This window comes from Musca domestica, unplaced genomic scaffold (assembly GCF_030504385.1).
Source record: "Musca domestica strain aabys unplaced genomic scaffold, Musca_domestica.polishedcontigs.V.1.1 5, whole genome shotgun sequence".
NCBI classification, from domain to species: domain Eukaryota; kingdom Metazoa; phylum Arthropoda; class Insecta; order Diptera; family Muscidae; genus Musca; species Musca domestica.
The window spans coordinates 20,704,872-20,725,416 of NW_026712346.1; the positions used below are offsets into that span (position 1 = coordinate 20,704,872).

The following is a 20,545-nucleotide window of genomic DNA, read 5'->3' on the forward strand; positions in this document are numbered from 1 at the left end:
GTGGTAAGGTAAAATGAAAGCAGGGGATTTCTGCTATATGAGTCATAACCAGTGCTTCTTTTGCCATCTTATCAGCAAAATCATTTCCTTCAAAACCTGAGTGTGATGGTATCCATAAAACAAAAATCTCACAGTGGTTTGGGATCTTCACCATATCAGTGTAAACTCCTCCTTTGTTTTTTTGAAGAGCCTTAGCGACACTCAAATTGTCGATACAAATTAACGTCTTTATGTATTGTTTGGCATGGGCTATGGCGGTTTTTACAGCACTGAGCTCCGCTGTGAATATACCTGAATTGCTAGGCAATCCTGGAATACAACAATAAACCACATAACCAGAAAAACATCAATAAGCCTAAACAATGAAAACCGGCAAATTTGAGAAAAGGTGAAAGTTTTCAACTTATATTAGGTTCCTAAAAATATACATTAAACACGATCCCATTGGCATCCTTTTAATTGTTCAAAAAATTCGATGGAACGTTAATCGAAAGATAGATACCCTTCAAACAAAACTAGTTATGGTCTTGTAAATAAGATGATATCCATTTGGCTAAGTTTGTGTTGAAGCCCACATAATTTAATTAATATATATAAGATTTCATGGTTGACCCTATCAAAAGCCTCACTAAAATCAGTGTAAATTGTGTCAGTTTGATTACGCTGAACAAATCTTTTTATTACTGCTGAAAGACCACTACAAAAACCTCGCTGATATAGATTGAATTTTGAGTGAAATTAATGCAGTAATTAATTCTAATAATTGGATACCTCTTGACGTTGCAGTAAAGGCACACGCATTTGATCAGTCTTTGGCCACTAATAAAGATATAAATCTCTGATTTGGCAGGTTGTATTATGAATATGATTAAAAGTAACTGGTTGATATTTGGGGTTTCTTTTAGCAGATTTAATTTTTAACAATTTCATCAATAATATATATAATTTTGGAAAAAAAAACCTGTGTTTAGATTCCATTAATCTGTCTGCTATAGGATGTAATCCGGATACGGATGTAGGTGTGGTCCTAAAGTCACAGATGCTGGCTCGAACGCTTATTAAAACTAGTAAATATGCAACTGAACATATGTACATCCCTTATGTTATATATTTAAAGTAATCGGCTCCATATCATATTGTAAATTGTTTTGGAAGTCGCTAATCCGACTCTACATTTCTACAGTTCAGATTATTCTGCTATCATGTGAAAAATTCAATATGTAGTCATCACTTACAGAAATATCTCTGTGAAATTTAGATAAGCTATGACTCCCAGATTCGATTTCAGATTTACGCTACACTGATATAGCGTTTAAGTCTGTTGCCAGAAAAGCAATAATATCCTAATCAATAAAAATGTCTCTTTAACTATATATTAGGAATAATAAGTTGATTTATTTTAAAGCTACTAAAAATAAAAGTGTTTTGTTATGTTTCGTTTCATAAATCTAAAAGTTTCATTTGATTCGCAAAAAGATTCTTTTCTGTTGCAAAAGGTTTCACTTCAAATGCAAAATGTTTCATTTCCACTGCAAAAAGTTCCATTTCCACTGCAAAAGTTTTCATTTCTGCTGCAAAAAGTTTCATTTCAATTGCAAGACGTTTCATTTAATCTGGAAATGCTATATATGAAAATTAATATTGCTTTAAGATGACATAAGTAAATTAGGGATATATTTGGGATTAAGTCTGACTATTTTGCAACAACAAAATACTATGATATCCCGAACAAACATGCCAAAACCGTTCTATAAATAAATTATTTAATAGATTTGTTTTGTAATATCTTTGATAAATGTCGTGCCAATAGTTGGATGTCACACCAAAACTTGGGTCAAATTTTAAAAGAATGTCGGCAGTGTAGATTTTTTAGAAAAGCGGCAATAAATATTAGCCTTGAGGACATCCATTTGATATTATAAATTGACTAGACTTAGATTTGCCAGTGTACACACAGAATGTTATCTCAGTAAAATAAATGCTTATAAAGCGGCCTTTATGTGTAGTGATACTATGCCTTCAGGCCGCGAATTGTTAAAATAGCTTTTAACAACATTTATTTTTTCATTAGAGGTTAAAGAGAGTTGAATTTATTTCATTCAATTTGAACGATATTTCCAGTTGGATTTGTTAGTGCAGCGTTTACGCAACCACTTCGATATTGGTGTAAGTGATGAAATATTATTTTGGTTGTTCAGCAAACCACTTACATTTATTTATTTATTTATTTACAAAATATTTTATAAAGTAAATTTACAAAATATTGAAGGGAGGGTAACTAAGACCTTATGCGCTCGATATAGTATAATATGTATTTCTTATTGGTTATATTCTAGCTTTATATACAAGTATGGATCTGAATTAGATATCACGAATATTATGAATATTTAGTGCCAAACGGATTCGGGGTAAAAACTGTTTATTGGAACAATCGAGTATTTTTTCGATGTCTAAATTGATTGCAGAGTATTGACATTTTATAGAATATGTTCAATTGTAAGAAGCTCGCCACAGAAAGAACACCGAGCTGGCATTGTATTATCAAAATAGTAACGAGTGTTAAATAAGCATTTACCAACCCTGAGTCGGGATAGGAAAATGCAATCGGATCTAGAAAAATCAGGATTGTAGCTAATTCTAGGAATTGTTGGATTAACTCGTCTTAGAAAAGTGGACGAAGATTGCCACATAATCAATTTATTAGCACGTTTTTTTGTTTTATAAAGATGTGGTAAGGTAAAATGAAAGCAGGGGATTTCTGCTATATGAGTCATAACCAGTGCTTCTTTTGCCATCTTATCAGCAAAATCATTTCCTTCAAAACCTGAGTGTGATGGTATCCATAAAACAAAAATCTCACAGTGGTTTGGGATCTTCACCATATCAGTGTAAACTCCTCCTTTGTTTTTTTGAAGGGCCTTAGCGACACTCAAATTGTCGATACAAATTAACGTCTTTATGTATTGTTTGGCATGGGCTATGGCGGTTTTTACAGCACTGAGCTCCGCTGTGAATATACCTGTATTGCTAGGCAATCCTGTTTTGCAAATTGTTGAGAAACTGTTTGTGGTCAATTGCTTAATTACTGCGAATGACGCAGAAAACCCATTAAAGGAACCGTCTGTGTAAAGGATCATGTCCGGGCTTAAGGCAGCAATTTTTCAAGCAAGAGTTGTTCATAGCACTCGTCACTGGTGTGTTCTTTTAAGTGTGAAGATAACGTAGTGTCGATCGAGACGAAATTACTGCTGTTTATAAGACTTGGGATAGGTTTGGAAGGCAGAGGTATTTCCAAGGTTGAAAAAAAGCGTCAAGATTTGAACAATAGAGTTTAAACATGAAGTATTGTTAGCGTTACCATATCTCCAAAATGTTTTATGGAGCCCATGTGCACGTATAGTAAGGGCTTTGCTGGCCAGGCTAATAGAGAACTGTTCCAAAACATGTAGAAAATCATTGTAATTTCCCTCTATGTAAAGTGCTTCTTGAGGTGTGGAACGAAGAAGCCCAGTGGCAGTTCTAAAACATTTGTTTATGGCAGCATTCAGTTTCGAAATATTTGCTTTGGATGTGAATCCATAAATTGTAATGCAATGGGCAATTCCCCCGTACACCAAGGATTTACATATGTTAATTGCCGTGTCAATGTGAGGTCCTTTTGTTTTAGAGCAGATTAACCGAAGTAGGTTGTTAATCTTTCCCAGTTTGGCTTTGTAACATTTTTGTATGGTCATTCCATAATAAATTTCTGCTGAATGACAGTCCCAGAATTCTCATTCGTTGGTGAATATTGATAGTATTTTGATCGAGGCACATTGAATTAAATTGACATTTTCTCCTGCGACAAACGTGAAGAAGCTCTATTTTATTAGAAGGGATCACAGCTCCTACATCCCTAGCCCAACATTGCACTGAACTGTTAAAACTATTTAAATTTATTTCTACAGCTTGTGGAAAGCCTGATAAAATTGCAAATATGTTATCAGCGTATACTCCTACATAATCAATTCCTGATAAGTTTTTAAGAGTTCTGCATAAAGAATTTATGTATATATTGTAAAGGATAACGAAGATAGGCGAAACCTGGGGTACACCGTTATCCAAAGGCAAAGAATTAGAAAAATAGCCATCGACTCTAACTTGCATACGTCGAAATGATAAAAAGGGTCGTATTAATGCAATGAATTGACTTTGTACTCCCCAAATATGGAGTTCAGTGAGTATACTGGTGTATACAACACGGTCAAATGCCTTTTGTAAATCCGCTGAGATAACCACACTGTGTTTTCTGCGGCTTATGTTATCACGTAATGTACACTCCAGATTGTGACACAGTGTATGTACACCGTGATGTGGAAGGAAGGCATGTTGTATTGTGGAGAAACGATGTTGGCTGTATTGTAGTAAGCGTCTTGCCAAAAGTTTTTCAAGAATCTTTGAAAGTACAGGAAGCAAAGAGATGGGTCTATGGCCCTGCAAAGAGTTTGCATTTTTTCCTTGTTTAGGGATAGGGCAAAGAATTGTGATCTTCCAGTCATGTGGGAAGACGCCATCGTGTATTATCCTATAATATAACTTACATATCCGTTTCTTTATTATGTTTGGAGCATTCCGTGTCATTGAATATGTTAGTTTATCCAAAGAAGGAGATGTACCCTTCAGACTTTGGAGAACATCATTGAGTTCACGAAGCTCGACTTTTTCTGTAAGAAGCATGTTGTGTGCGTTTAGAACATTGGGGTTACTAATAGAAAAAGAATGCTTTGACATGCAAATGGAAGGGTCAAAGGCTTCATCAGAGCTTATGGGTTTGTGAGATTTTCATTATTAAAGTGAATGTTGGAAAATCTATCAAATTTTGGATTTCTTATGGTTTTTACCTTATTCCATAAACAACGAACATCCATATTTGGGTCAAGAGAGTTAAGAAATCTGTTCCATGTCAATCTTTTGGCTTTCTTACATTCGCGTTTAATTAACGCACACATTCTTCTGTAATATAGACTATTTTCGGTATTCCTAACTCTTCTGAATATTCTCCATGCTCTTTGCCTAATGCGGATTAACCTTGACAATTCATTATTGAACCATATAGGCCTTATATTATTTTTTGGTTGATGAGTAATTGGAATCGATTCGTTGGCTGATTTTCTGAAAAGCCGTTTTATTTGTGATGCCTCTCTGTTTATATTATCAGACTCAGTGAAAACAGAATTAAAATGTAATAATTTAGTTTGGAAAAGCGGCCAGTTTGCCTTTTTATCCTTAAAACGGGGAATAAACTTCTTCGTAGGTATGGGAATACTGTTGGTTATGAGGATGGGGAAATGATCTCCTACTTCCGGTAGGGCTAGTGTGTTCCAGGACAGTGTAGGGGCCAAGTCAGGGGTACACATTGTTACATCTATAGCTGTAAGGGTATTGCGAGTGCTTAAAAGAGTAGGAGAACCGTCGTTGAGGATGGCAAAACCATGAGTATCAGCAAACTCTTCCCATATGAGGCCTCCATTAGAGGATTCAGATGAGCCCCATAGGGTGTTCTGGGCATTCAAATCTCCCAAAAAAAGGGTTTGACACATAGGTGGTATGTTAATAGAATTAACTATATCTGGCGTTATATTCTTTATAGACATTTATTATGTGAAGAGGAGAACCATAGTCCAATGTTATTGACTGAAATAATAGATTTTCAGAGAAAATGCTGTCGTGCGTAACATTAATATTATTTTTAACAAAAATACATATTTCAGATTTGGAATAGTTATAGTTTTTGTTGTGATGATAAATTTTATAACTTGGAAGAAATAATAAATGCATATTTTGGTCCGTGATGAGGGTCTCTTGTAAAACTATAATGCTTGGTTTGTGCAATGCAATAATTATTTCTAAAGCAAATTTATGGCAAATAAAACCTTGAATGTTCTATTGGAGAATTGTGATGTTTGAATTCAGATCCATAGAAAAATATAAAAAAGAAGAGAAAAAAAATAGTAATAGTTAGAAATGATAATAATAAGGTTTTGCATAGTATTATAGTATTTCTGGAAGCATTGGAACGTCGTCCATATCTACAATTTCAGGTCTTCTAGACGTGATCTTGGCTGGGTTACTTGATAATGTTGATGTATTTGTATTTGTTGAGATCTTTTCCGAATTTGATGAATTTTGATGATCGTTGTCTTTGATAGAGTTTAATTGTGTGTAAAGTTTGTTTAATAATGATTCTTTTTCTGCATTTTCGTTTGCTGGTTTTTTATTTTCTTGGCTTGTGTTGTAAGAGTACACAGAATTTGCGTTTGATGGTTTAGTTTGTGTAGTTGGGGAAGAGGAAGATGTAATTGATTTGTTTGTTGAATTAGGCGGTAACGACTTTGGTTGGAAATTGTCTTTGAAGATGGTGGAACATTCGTATTATGATGAGTGTTATGAGTGTAATAGAGCTGCTTTTGAACTGGGGGTTTAATTAGGTAGTTGTCCGGATCACTTTTTAATATTTTCCACGCATCACGGTTCGTGCATCTGTGTTTAATTGTTATTTTGTTTACTGATTTATGACTCAGGAAGGAAGCGCAATTTTTGTCGTTTGAAGAGTGTGTGTCAACATTGCAGTTTACACAGAATTTTCGGTTGCACGTGCTGTGTGGTGGTGGTAAAGCACATTCTTTGCACAATTCAACAGATCTGCAGTGGTTCTTTGTGTGACCTAGTTTCTGGCAGTTTTTACATTTCAGTGGGTTTGGTATGTAATCCCGGACAGGAACAGTGCTCCAACCAATGTCAATGCGACTCGGAGGGTGTATAAGGTCAAAGGTGATCACAGCTCCTCCTGTTGCTACTAATTGGTTTCCATCCATTTTCATAAATTTTCTTACACCAATTACTTGGTATTCTGTCAAGTCTTTGAGTCGTCGGAGAATATTAAGCCTTGCGAGGAATTTAGTGAAGGATGTGGCACTATTTTGACTGGCACTATATCTATGTATTTGGCAGACAAAAATTTTCTGAATGCTTTGATATTATTCGCCTTTATCAGTAAGTCACCACTACGGAGTTTGATATTTCTGAGTACTCACGACAGATGTTTTTAATACCTCGTCCGATTTGGAAAACATTGTAAGAGGCAAATGGTTTAGTTTCACTTGAGGAGTCTTTAGGTGTAGCGGAGGCGATTAAAAATCTGGGGACTTCGTCATAATTAAGGGTTCGTGTTGGTAGAGGAAGAAAATCAGCAGCATCTAGCCGTGTTCTTTTGTGAGAGCGAGGAGACTTTTGTTTATCCCGGATTTGGTCCAGAACAGCGTACCTGTTATAATTCGGGGGGTACACCCCATTCATTTTTGCTTGTTTTTAATCCGATCAATTAAATCAAACTTAAAAAGGAAGGAAAAATATATTTGTAAAAAATGCCAACAAATTAAAGGAAAATGAAAAAACGTGCTTGCTAATTAAATCAGCTTATTCAGAACAACGGTGTTTGCTCATCGACTGTCAGATGAGAACTGATGAAAACCACTTACATTTTTCTTTCTGTTTAAAGAACATTACATATATTGAAATGGTATAATTTGTTTTTTTTTTTTTTGATATTGTTAGGAAATGAGATAACGAATTTCCCACTTTTGTGCTTTATTTCTATTTATGTTTCTAAAACTGTCTAATTAAATATAAATTTTTCTTTTGAGCACTTTTAGTATCTGCGGAACTGTTAATCTCTATTTTTAATTGGTCCGAAGACATTTGCTGGTACATAACATTGCAAATGTTATGTTCTGTAATCGTCAATCAGTCCAGCACATTTGGGAATGAACGAGTTCATTTCACATCTGCTAAAATTATGATTAAGCTTTTTACAAACATAACATTTACTTATTTTATACTGGTTTTTGATATCCCCAGATATCTTGGATTATTTCTTTTTTAGAATAATTTTGTTCGTACTCTTTCTATGTCTTTATATTCTTCTTATAAGATTTCTTAAAGTCAATTTGATTTGAAGTTCCCAGCCAATGAATTTACTCTATGGAAAATAAACAACAATAAAAATGGCCCCCAGCCAATAACTAAAAAGAAATAAAAAAAAAATAACCCGCTACCAGAAACTCAATGAACAGACAAATGTTCCTGCCTCTGCCTCTTCCTGCACATATCAAAAGAACAGGTAAAATTACACAGGGTCAGAGGGAGCTGATTCCACAATCTCGCAATTCTCACAAGAAACGCCTTCTCGCCAACTACAGAAGAAAATCTTGGAAAAAAGCAATTGCGGATTTCATGATGATATACAAAACACCAATTTATTATATTAAGGAGAATTAACATTCACATTTTCCTGACAATTTCCAAGTATACTACAGCATTGCTTAAAGTAATATAGGCTATATAAATTTTTGAAATTCCACTTGGAAGTGGAGATATACCATCAGAATTAGAGGTACCTCCACATATCTCTTGATCGATTACAGATACAGTTTCCAAATTTGGAATGCGTAACCAAATTTGAAACAAAAATAAATACGCTAAATTATATTAAAATCGGTTCTGATTTGGATATAGCTCCCATACATATTCGATTTCATATATTTGATGCATCAAACACGTTATGTATCTCTAATTTGAATGAAATTTGGAATGTGAAACAAAATTTTAAACGAATATACATTTGTCAAATTATATTGGAATGGATGCAGATTTCGATATAGCTCCCAGTTATATTTTCGACCGATTTCACATATTTGATGCACCAAACACGATATGTATGTTCTATTTTAATAAAATTTGGAATGTGTGACGGGAATTAATCGGAAAATAAATTTGCAAAATTATATTGAAATGGCTTCAGATTTGAGTATTGTGCCCATACATATTTTCGACCGATTTCATTTATTTTATGCACCAAACACGATATGTATTTTCGATTCCAATGAAATGTGAAATATGTGACGTGATTTCGATCAGAAAATGAATTTGCCAAATTATATTGATATCGGTTTAAGTTTGGATATAGCTCCCATATATATTTTCGGCCGATTTCACATATTTGATGCACAAAAAACGACACGGATGTCCGATTCCAATGAAGTTCGGCCTGAGTTTGGTACGAAAATAAATTTCGTTCATCGTTCTCCACTAATAAACAAACGTTGTTTTTATAAAAACAACAATAAAGGGATTAAGCCTAACTGTTTTGCAACAACAAAATACTATGGTATCCCGAACAAACAAGCCAACACTGTTCAATTTGTCAAATTATATTTAAATCGGTTCAGATTTGGATATAGCACCCATATAAGATTATCCAAATCTTAACTGATTTCCCACTAATTTGTCAAATTTATTATTGTATTAGGCTAACAGTAAAAAACTACACAACAATTTAATTGAGGATGCGATTATTACGGGGAAGTATGTTGCTACCTTGAATTTTCTACTTTTTAAAGATATCGCTTATGACCCAACCATTAGTATACACTACACAGTATAAGGTGAATTGTTAAGTGCCCAGTCGTCCCTATTTGATATGTGGATGTCTAATGGTTCGAAGTTCATTCCTGGTGTTATGCAGTCACTAGTTTTATATCAGTCTCAGGGCAAACCTGGCTGTCTGTTCGTATATAAATAGTCCTAAAAGATTTGAGTGCTACGCCAATGTTAGGCGGAATCAAATCAACGCTAAGTCGAGGTGCAATTTCCCCACGGACCTACTGGTACTCCTGTTCAATAGTGTAAATTAACACTCTGATGAGCGAACCTCCGAACTTGAACTGACCTACACCAAGAAAGGCTATCACTGATTTTTCCTTTCAGCTCAGAGTTTTTGATTACTGCTACACGATCCTTGTTTTATCGCTTTGGCTAGAAGATTAAGAACTTGTGGTTTCATTGTGGCCCATTACAGGCGTTGGGACTGTAGACGCTTCAGGAGGAGAAAAGGGAACAATTTCCTGTCTGTGCCTCAGGGATTTTGGTATTTTCGTGGAGGGCGGACAACGGTTCATTCTGTCGGTGTATGAATTCGTATACAATGTCGTTAGCAATGTGTAATTTGCATTTTCTCCGGGCCGTGACATAGCCTCTATAACATCGTAATGACTTTAGAGTACCCATAACATCTGACGATTGAAGAATATCCGTCTGTTTGTCAGCCAATCAGTTAAAATCACTATAGATCGGTAGACCTGGGATGGGACTCCAAAATTGCCATAATGCACATTTTAAGCTAAGTCGATTTGAAAATGTGGTCAACACCCTCGAAATAGGTAAAATCAGATGGTATCTTTATATGGCGCTACTCCAAAACATTGACCTACATTGAACATTATCTGCGAAGAGGTTTTCTACCCCCTTAGAAGACAAGATGCCAAAACAATAGAAAAATGTAGCTAAGACCCCGGAAATAGCTGAAATCAAGGGATAGCTTTATATAAAGGTGGCCAATATTTACAGTTTTTTGGAATGATGTTTTCTTCTTTTAAAAACTTTCTTTAAGAACTTAAAAACTTAAATATAAAAAATACTTTGAATCTATACCCCTATATGGGGCTATACCAAAACGTAGATCGACGTGACCCGTATTTTGTACAAATGACCATAGGACTGTATCAAATGAAAATAGTTTTTATTCATATTTTATTGGCGTATCGTTATATCGGTTTACACTAATTTAAATTTTACCAATTTTAATACGCATAAGTACGAATTTCTCAATCCTACACTCCAAATTTCCAAACCAACATCCATACCTCAATCATACAATCCCATAGGAACCTTATTTCCAAATTTCAGAATTACAGCTCAATTTGTACAAATTTTAGTATCATTTAGTACACATTTCCGAATTGTATTTCCCAATATCAGGATTGCAGCCCTATCGGTACACCCAAATCCTAATTGTTCTAAATTTAGTACTGTTTAGTACAGATAAGTACGAACTTCCAAAATGTCGTACATAAATCAATCCTACACTCCAACAGTAATATTAATTCTAAATTTCAGGATTCCAACTCCCAAAATTTGAATTCTAACAAATTTAGTACCATTAAGTATACATAAGTACCAATTTCCAAAACTACGATAAACATCAGTCATAAAATGCAGTAGTAGTCTTATTTCCAAATTTCAGGATTCCAGCTTTATTGGTTCACCCAAATCGAAATCGGGCCAATAAGTACAAATTTCGAAAACTTCCTTCCTTCCTCTAAATTCAAAATGTATTACATTTATTACCGTTTAGAACTTTGAGTACGCACTTTCAAAACTACCTCTTTATATCGACTCTACACTTCAACCTTGATTTCTATTCCAAATTTCAAGTTTTTACCTCTAACCGTTCACACATTCGATAACTGCAATGTACACTAAAAATAGGATACAAAGGACAGAACGAGTACATGAGTACATGTTGTATTAATTTTTTAATTAATGATCAAACAAATTTATAATCTTAAACTCACGACAACCTGGTTGAGAGGTAGCTTTACTTGCGTGACGGATATAAGAGGGCACAGTCAGGGAGCTAATGTGGATGGGATAGTATGAATTAGTAAGGCATATAATAAGAATTAAGAAAAAAAAAAACAAAACTTAGTAACTAGTATCACAGGTGGGAAGGTAAGGTACTTATAGGTTAATTTTTGCATATTTTATTAATTTTAATAGAAGGTTGTGTAGGTTGTAATCTTTGGGGAAAATCATATATTAAAGAATGTTGATGTGGATGGGTAGATGTGTTTTTTGTCATAATTATTTTTGTAAGTAGTCCGCACGGCAAAGATTATATTCCCCATAGGGATTGTGTTCGTTTGACATAATCCCACATTATTATGGGAGTTATGAACAAAAACAAAACGGACATCGACACGGCAATTACAAAACCAACGGTGCTTCCATGCATTGTGCTCCGCAAATTTGTCCCATCGAGCCTTTCTCGGGTTCCTATGCGGTTTTTGATGCAATCCCAACTGAATACCGAATTTAATTGGCAACAAAGAGTAAAGAAATTTAGATTCTAAATCTGTTTTTTTTTTAATTTGTAGGAACCCTATTTTACGACGTTTGAAATGAAATAACGCTGAGGGCATTCGCTCTTTCATGGCCTTGTTCCAACTATTTAGGTTACTTTACGATGTAAATATTTTTAACTCTACTTTGATATTGAATTTTTCCTATAATTATTTTTGATTTGCACAATGGAATTAGAATTTTGTTTTAATTTAAGAGCATCAAATATACATATCTAAAAAGATTATTTTTTTACCCTCCACCATACATACATAGTATTGAGAGCATTTTAAGTTTGTCATTCCGTTTGTAACTCCTCAACATAAGCATTTTAAACCCCATTCTTCATCAGCACAAGATTCTATTTCAATTTAACCCTGTCCGTTTGTCTGTGGAAATTACGTTAGCTTCGAAGAAATTTAAGTAGGTATAAAAAAATTGTTTTGCCTGTTAGCCCCCATATAATCGAAGGTGTTTTGGTAATATTTTTCAACAGAATTTGCTATAACTTGGTAGTATGTTTAGGTCTAGCCAATTTGAGGACTAGTCCCCATAAAGCTGTATTTAATTGGCCGAATTTAATTGGCAACAAAGAGTAAAGAAATTTAGATCCTAAATTTTTTTTTTTTTAATTTGTAGGAACCCTATTTTACGACGTTTGAAATGAAATAACGCTGAGGGCATTCGCTCTTTCATGGCCTTGTTCCAACTATTTAGGTTACTTTACGATGTAAATATTTTTAACTCTACTTTGATATTGAATTTTTCCTATAATTATTTTTGATTTGCACAATGGAATTAGAATTTTGTTTTAATTTAAGAGCATCAAATATACATATCTAAAAAGATTATTTTTTTACCCTCCACCATACATACATAGTATTGAGAGCATTTTAAGTTTGTCATTCCGTTTGTAACTCCTCAACATAAGCATTTTAAACCCCATTCTTCATCAGTACAAGATTCTATTTCAATTTAAGCCTGTCCGTTTGTCTGGGGAAATTACGTTAGCTTCGAAGAAATTTAAGTAGGTTTAAAAAAATTGTTTTGCCTGTTAGCCCCCATATAATCGAAGGTGTTTTGGTAATATTTTTAAACAGAATTTGCTATAACTTGGTAGTATGTTTAGGTCTAGCCAATTTGAGGACTAGTCCCCATAAAGCTGTATTTAATTGGCCGAATTTAATTGGCAACAAAGAGTAAAGAAATTGAGATCCTAATTTTTTTTTTAATTTGTAGGAACCCTATTTTACGACGTTTGAAATGAAATAACGCTGAGGGCATTCGCTCTTTCATGGTCTTGTTCCAACTATTTAGGTTACTTTACGATGTAAAGTATTAAAACGCCAATACAGGTATCTTCTAAATATTTTTAACTCTACTTTGATACTCTATTGAATTTTTCCTGTAATTATTTTTGATTTGCACAATGGAATTAGAATTATGTTTTAATTTAAGAGCATCAAGTATACATATCTAAAAAGATTATTTTTATACCCTCCACCATATATATATAAATATATATATATATATATATATATATATATAAATATATATATATATATATATATATATATATATATATATATATATATATATATATATATATATATATATAAATGTAGCACCTAATATTCCGTATTTTTGCAACAGATTATCTCATGCTTGGTATTTGGAGTCGGTAATAGGCACCGCAATTGCTGGTAGATAAGCGGCTATAAAGTACCAAGTTTTCTGATATTTGGAATTTTTTAAATTTCAGTGACATTTTTCAACGGACTTTTTTATACCTTCTACCTTCCTTTTGAACCCTATTAGTATATGGTTCAATTCATAGATGGACCATGTCTGTCCACATTTTCGTATATCATACGATATAACGGTACCACCTAATATTCGTCATTGATTATCTACCTACATTTTCCAATGGAGTTGTTTCAAATTCGGTACCTAGATTTCGTAATGGATCCTACCTCCTTTTATATATAGCTCCACGATTTAACATGCTCCGATATAACGGTACCTTCCGATATTCGGTATTTTTGTGATTAAAAATACATATTCTAAGGGAATTGTTTTAACTTAAGAGTTTTGTGTTCGTAATGGGTTCGTTTGACGATTTAAGACCCACTGAGAGAGACTGAGACCTACTGAGTGTTCGTAACGGGTTCTACCTCCTGTGGCAGTTTTTTAGCCACTTTTTAGTGGAATTATTTGCAGTGCACACTGGGTCCTGTTTTCTATGGCAGAAGTATGTGGGTATGGGCCCATGATTTCTTATATTACCCCTTATTATCCTTATTGCAGTTGATACCAAATATACCACTAATTTAATTGATCTAAATTATTTTCTTGATATAGAATTTGTTTCGTTTCCATTCAATTGGGCAAATCTAAATTGTTTGTAACTTGCTCTTATATTCCACCTTCATCTTCACTTGACATTTATAATCAGCATTTATCAGCAATAAATTTAATCACTGAAAAAATGAAAGATTCCGATCGCATCCTGATCCTTGGTGATTTTAATATGCCTTCCATTCGGTGGCTTTCAATGCCAGATTCTGAAGCTTTGATTCCTTTGCCATCCGAAATGAACAGTACCCAGTATACATTTGATGTTATAAATAGTTTGTGTGACTTAAATCTTTATCAAATAAACAGTGCGAAAAATTCACACGACAAAATTATTGATTTGGCGTTTGTAAATATAACACAGCATATTGATATATTCAGAATTCCTCCAATATGCACTCCTGAAGATGTATACCATCCAACTTTATATATCTCCATGACTCACAGTTATGTAATTGAAGAAAGTCAGTCGGACTTATTTAGAACTGTCCTTAATTACAAAAAAAAAAACTAATTTTCGAAAATTTAATACCCTCATTTCCTCCGTAAATTGGGCTTCTGTGTGCTGTGTAACAGCCATAAAGATCTAGAATATGTAATTGATAAATTTTATGATATTTTAAATAAATTTAGACTGGAATGTGTTCCAACAACTAGAGTTAATAATTCAAATAAATATCCATGGATAACCCCTCAGTTATCATGTTAAAAATTCATTCTGATTTTGTTAATCTAATACGAAAAGTTTCCTCAAAGCCCTCAGTATTGAAATATAACAATAAAGAATTTGTCACAGGCATAGATATTGCTGAATGTTTCGCAGATTTTTTTGCCACAACCTATACCAGTACATCTTGCCAAATTAAAGATTCGTATCCGTATACGTTATCACAGGCTGATCAAATTTGTATGCATTTTCTACAACGTCTGCGTAGTTTAAAATCGATTAACTGTCCAGGACGGATGGTATACCTAATATAATTCTTAAATATTGTTCAGAAACATAAGCAATATAATTCTTAAAAAGACACTTTATTTAAAATAAAAGAAATATTGTCCGTCGACAAGTTTATTTGTTTGGAATTAGTGGTTATTGATCAAGACGATCCTTTATTTAGCAACTAAACTTTTCTTACTTACGACACAACTTCGATTACCTTCTGTTTAGAGGTCAAGGTCTATCAATTCATCCTCATCGATAACATCGGTCTCCATTGGCGTGGATCGAAGGGGGGGGGGGGGGGTCTGATTGCGGTTGTGTAGAGGGGTTTGGCTTGGACCTCGACACTTCCTTTAACTATATTGTTTAATTATTCAGTTAAATGTGGTCACTTTCCTACTTTCTGGAAAAAAACTTATATTATACCTTTACATAAGTCTGGTAGTCTTACTAATGTGTCAAATTATAGAGGAATTGCAAAATTAAGTGTCATTCCAAAATTGTTCGAATAATTAATTACTGCAGTAATTTCACTGAAAATTCAATCTATATTGAGTCCATATCAGCATGGTTTTCGTAGTGGTTTTTCAACTGCAACAAATTTTATACAATTTACATTAACAGTAATAAAAGGATTTGGTCAGTGTAAACAAATTGATACAAATTATACTGATTTCAGTACAGCTTTTGATACGATTAACCATATACTCCCATATATAAATTAAATTGTATGGGTTTCAACACGAACTTAGTCAAATGGATATCATTACTTACTTACTTACGAGATAGATCACAACAAGTTTTGTTTGAAGGGTATCTATCCAAAACGATTAACGTTCCATCGGGTGTTCCGCAAGGAAGTCACCTTGGACCGGCTCTCTTTTTTTTATTTATCAACGATTTACCTAATTCCATAAATTACACGAAATTGTTAATGTACGCATATGATGTTAAATTATTCATTTCCCATAATTGTGATAAACAAGATAGTTTACTTTAAAACAATTTAGATAGCCTTTTTCAATGGTGCAGGTTAAATTATATGGACAATCCCACGGCAGCTGGTTCTACGACACCGGATTGACCCGAAACAACAACACTCCAGTTTCGGCCAGCGGCTGCCAACCCAGTGTATACATGTTCGTGTTTGTTTATTTTTCTGTATTGGGAGCAGCACATCCCGGAATGCTTGCTCCGGATTCTTTTGGTCCGTGCCAGGCTTGAGGAAAATCCCGGATCATGGTTCTGTACGGTTTGCCAAAACACCATCCACCATAGGTCAGTCTCGGTGAGATGTAATGGATGCAGAGGATGGGTGCATTTTAGGAATTGTTCCGGTTTAACCCGGTTGCGAGACTATAGCGATAGGGACTGTGTTGCATCGTGCTGTACCAACGCAGTCCCCAGTGAGTCCACGACCTCGTCGTCGTCGGAGTTTGGAACTCCACCGCAGTCTCTAGAACCAACATTTACCGCAGCACCTAACGCCACATGTTGCTGTTCCAACTCCGGACAGTGCATCCTTTTTGCAGTTCAATTGCAACGGACTCCGAGGTAAAATGTTAAATGAGATAGTGGATTTTATGAATCGGAGGAATATTAAGATCGCAGCGGTGCAGGAAACCAATCTCAATAAAAATTGTAGCTTACAACGTTGCAATGGTTACAACGTATTGGGGAAAGATCGCACCAGAAGTGGAGGTGGGGGTTAGCGTTCCTGTTACACCATTCTGTTCAATACAGACCTATCTCGCTTGAGCTAGTCTCTAGTAACCCATACATGGAGTAAATTGGGGTAGCAGTCAAGTGTGGAACTGGCGAGGTAGAGGTGCTTAATGTGTATATGCCGCCGGTTAATAGCTGTGAACCGCGTTGCTTGCCTAATATAAGCCCACTTTTGGAAGGCAATGACCGTCTGGTACTAGGGGACTTCAATGCACACCATGAGTTGTGGCATTCCGTCCTAGGTAATGACCAGAGGGGATCAGCGTTGGCAGAGCAGATTGACTGCTCCACATTTTGCAGGGTAAACGAGGATGCCCCACCCGTATATGAGGAGAGTGTCACAGTTCGCCAGATTTAACCATTGTGTCACCCGGTCTGATAAATGACGTGACTTGGCAACCCGTCATTTCTCTTGGCTCAGACCATCTCCCAATAATCGTCTCCATTAGCAGATCGGTCTGAATAGCATTCATACTGATGCAGTCGCAGAGGTAGTTAATAATTACAGTATGAATACCATACTCGGAGTCCACCCCCCATCCATTGCAGCTGAAGAACGTCGGCTGCTTAGGCAAACCAGGGTAGTGTTGGCCCAACTACGTTCAGGATGGTGCAGCCGTCTCAATTCATATTGGGCACGAATTGACGAAGATGTGCGGAACGTCTGCCCAGCGTGCGATACAGGCCCGCACAATACGCTGCACCTGTTTAATTGTCCAGCCAAACCTACCCAACTCCGTCCAAAGGATCTATGGCTATAGCCCATAAAGGTAGCAGAATTCCTAAACCTGGACATTGAGGAAGAACCGGATTAGTCAGGAAACAAACAACGGAACATGTTAAAACTGCTACAACAACAACAAATTGTATGGATTTAAATTTAAGCAAATGTAAGCATGTGTGCTTCTCCAGATCTTCTTCTCTGATATTGCAATATAATATTGAGGGTCATTCATTATCAACTGTAGATTCATTTGTCGATCTAGGCCCCTTGATGGATCCAAAATTAAAATTTAATAGCCACGTAATAACAATGGTAAATTAAGCAAATGGTGTTTTAGATTTTGTTAAACGGCGGGACAAAGAATTTTCTGATCCATATATAACAAAACAGTTATTTACGTCTCTTGTTAGACCTATATTATTATTATATATATTGTTAGACCTATATTAGAATACGGTTCTGTTGTATGGGATCCTCAATATGCAATATACTCGGATAAAATAGAATCCGTGCAAAAACAATTTCTGCTATTTGCCTTACGAGGTGTACAGAATAGTGATTTTCTTTTGCCTTCTTATGCTGGCAGGCTAAAATTAATTAGATTGCCTACACTTGAAAGCATGTTCGTACTGAAAATATTGAATGGTAATATACCTTCAGATTTCCTAATCTCATCTATTCGAATTAATGTTCCGTTTAGATCTAGTAGATACTACCAATTATTATATACTGATTTTCACCACACGAATTATTCAATGTGCGAACCTCTTAGTAAAATGTGTGTTGACTTTAATTCTGTGTACTGTAATGTAGATTTGGAGAAGTTATTGAATCTAGAATAATTTTATTTTTAAACAATTAAAATACATGTTTTATTATTTAACAAAGAAGCTGATGAATTAGATTCTATAGCTGGTTTTCAATTTCCTACTAAATTTTGGTGCGGATCATGATGTGTACGCGATTCTTACGTAAAGGGAGGTCGCCCCCTCGGTCGGCAGGGGTGAGAATGTGAGGCGTGGGAACGTTCGATAAAAAAAATAGTGGTACTTCCGAATATTTTTGAGATTTTAGCCACATTTTTAAAAGAGTTTATTCAAATTTGGTATTTAAAACTTGTAATAGTTCTTAATATTTTACAATTATAACTACGATAAGATTTATGATCTATTTTCATACCCTCCACCATACATAGTATGGAGGGGTTCGTCATTCCGTTTGTAACTCATCGAAATAATCATTTCAGACCCAACAAAGTATATATATTCTTGATCAGCGTAAAATTCCAAGACGATTTAGCCCTGTCCGTCCGTCCGTATGTTGTAATCACGCTACAGTCTAAACAAATTAAGGTAGGAAGCTAAAATTTTGCACAGATCTCTCTTTTGTCTGCAGGCAGGTCAAGTTCAAGATGGACTATATCGGTCCACGATATTGTATAGCCCCCATATAACGGTACCCCCGATATTCGGTATTTTGATGTTTTTAGTCACATTTTTCAACGGAATGGTCACAAGGGGTTCTTTATACACAAGGGGTTCTTTGTGAGCACTTTACTCCCCGACAGAGAATTCTCTATATAGGTTAACGATAACGTATAGCTCCCATATAACGGTACCCCGTGATATTCGGTATTTTGATGAAGGAGTTCCTTGTGAGTACTTTACACCCAGGTAGGTATTTTAAAGATTTTAACTGAATTTTTAATGGATTTTTTTTTTTTTTTTTGAAAATTTTCTAATTCGTTCCAAATGGTGGAGGGTATTCAAAGTTCGGCCCGGCCGAACTTACTGCTTTTTTACTTGTTAAACATAAGATGTTAAGATAATATTTTTGATCCATTTTTATCAATACAAATATAAAATAAATATATTTCGAACATATATAATTTATTTTTATTATACCCTCCACCATACTATGGAGGGTATATTAATTTTGTCATTCCGTTTGTAACTCCTCGAAATACTCATGTCAGACCCAACATAAGTATACATATTCTTGATCAGCGTAAAATTCTAAGACTATTTAGCCATATCCGTCTGTCTGTCTTTCTGTGTGTCTGTCCGTCTGTTGTAATCACGCTATCTATCGAACAAATTGAGATAGAATGCTAAAATTTTGCACACATGTATATTTTGCTAGTAGGCAATGTTAAGTTCGTAAATGGGCCATGTAGGTCCAAGTTATCATATAGCCCCCATATAACGGTAACTCCCGATATTCGGTATTTTGATGATTTTAGCGACATTGTAAACATATTTTTCTTCAAGTTTCGAATTTGAATATGGTAATAACTTAAAATTTCGCATGTGAAGTTCGTAATAGATACTTCATCCCATGCCAGAAAATTGGTCCCCGTCCTCGTATAGCCCCCATATAACAGTATTTTGATGATTTTAGCTACATTGTAAACATATTTTTCTTCAAGTTTCGAATTTGAATATGGTAATAACTTATGACAAAAGTTGCCTATGCAGGTCCACGTCGTCGTATAGGCATTCGGCATTTTTAAGATTTTCACAGAAAATATCCTAATTATTTGTAACATACTCTTTTGATCTGAAAATTTTCATATATACTTTCAGAACATTGTTCCACCCACCATATCAATAACTTTGCCATATGACTACAAAAGTAATTATTCCAAATTGCTAAAAGAACTAGAAAGACAGCACATCGAGTTGGGTATTAACACTATATCTATAACAGACACTACCTTAGAAGATGTATTTCTCAAGTAAGACTAAACTATTTAGAGAGCAAAAAATTTTTAAAAATTCGAATTCCAAAAATGTACTTTTTAG

The 20,545-nt window shown here is 34.7% G+C and overlaps 1 protein-coding gene across 3 annotated transcripts in view; it reads left to right on the forward strand.

The window, feature by feature from the left end:
• LOC101897937 (ATP-binding cassette sub-family A member 17) overlaps positions 1-20,545 on the forward strand; it is a 55,358-nt gene that overhangs the window by 29,900 nt on the left and 4,913 nt on the right. For 2 of the 3 annotated variants that reach the window (XM_011297087.3, XM_020039271.2), the window contains one exon: positions 20,327-20,478. The exons of the other annotated variant lie outside the window; for it this stretch is intronic. In XM_011297087.3, coding sequence (XP_011295389.1) covers positions 20,327-20,478 — 152 coding nt within the window. The remainder of the gene's footprint in view (positions 1-20,326; positions 20,479-20,545) is intronic. 3 annotated transcript variants of the gene reach the window in all.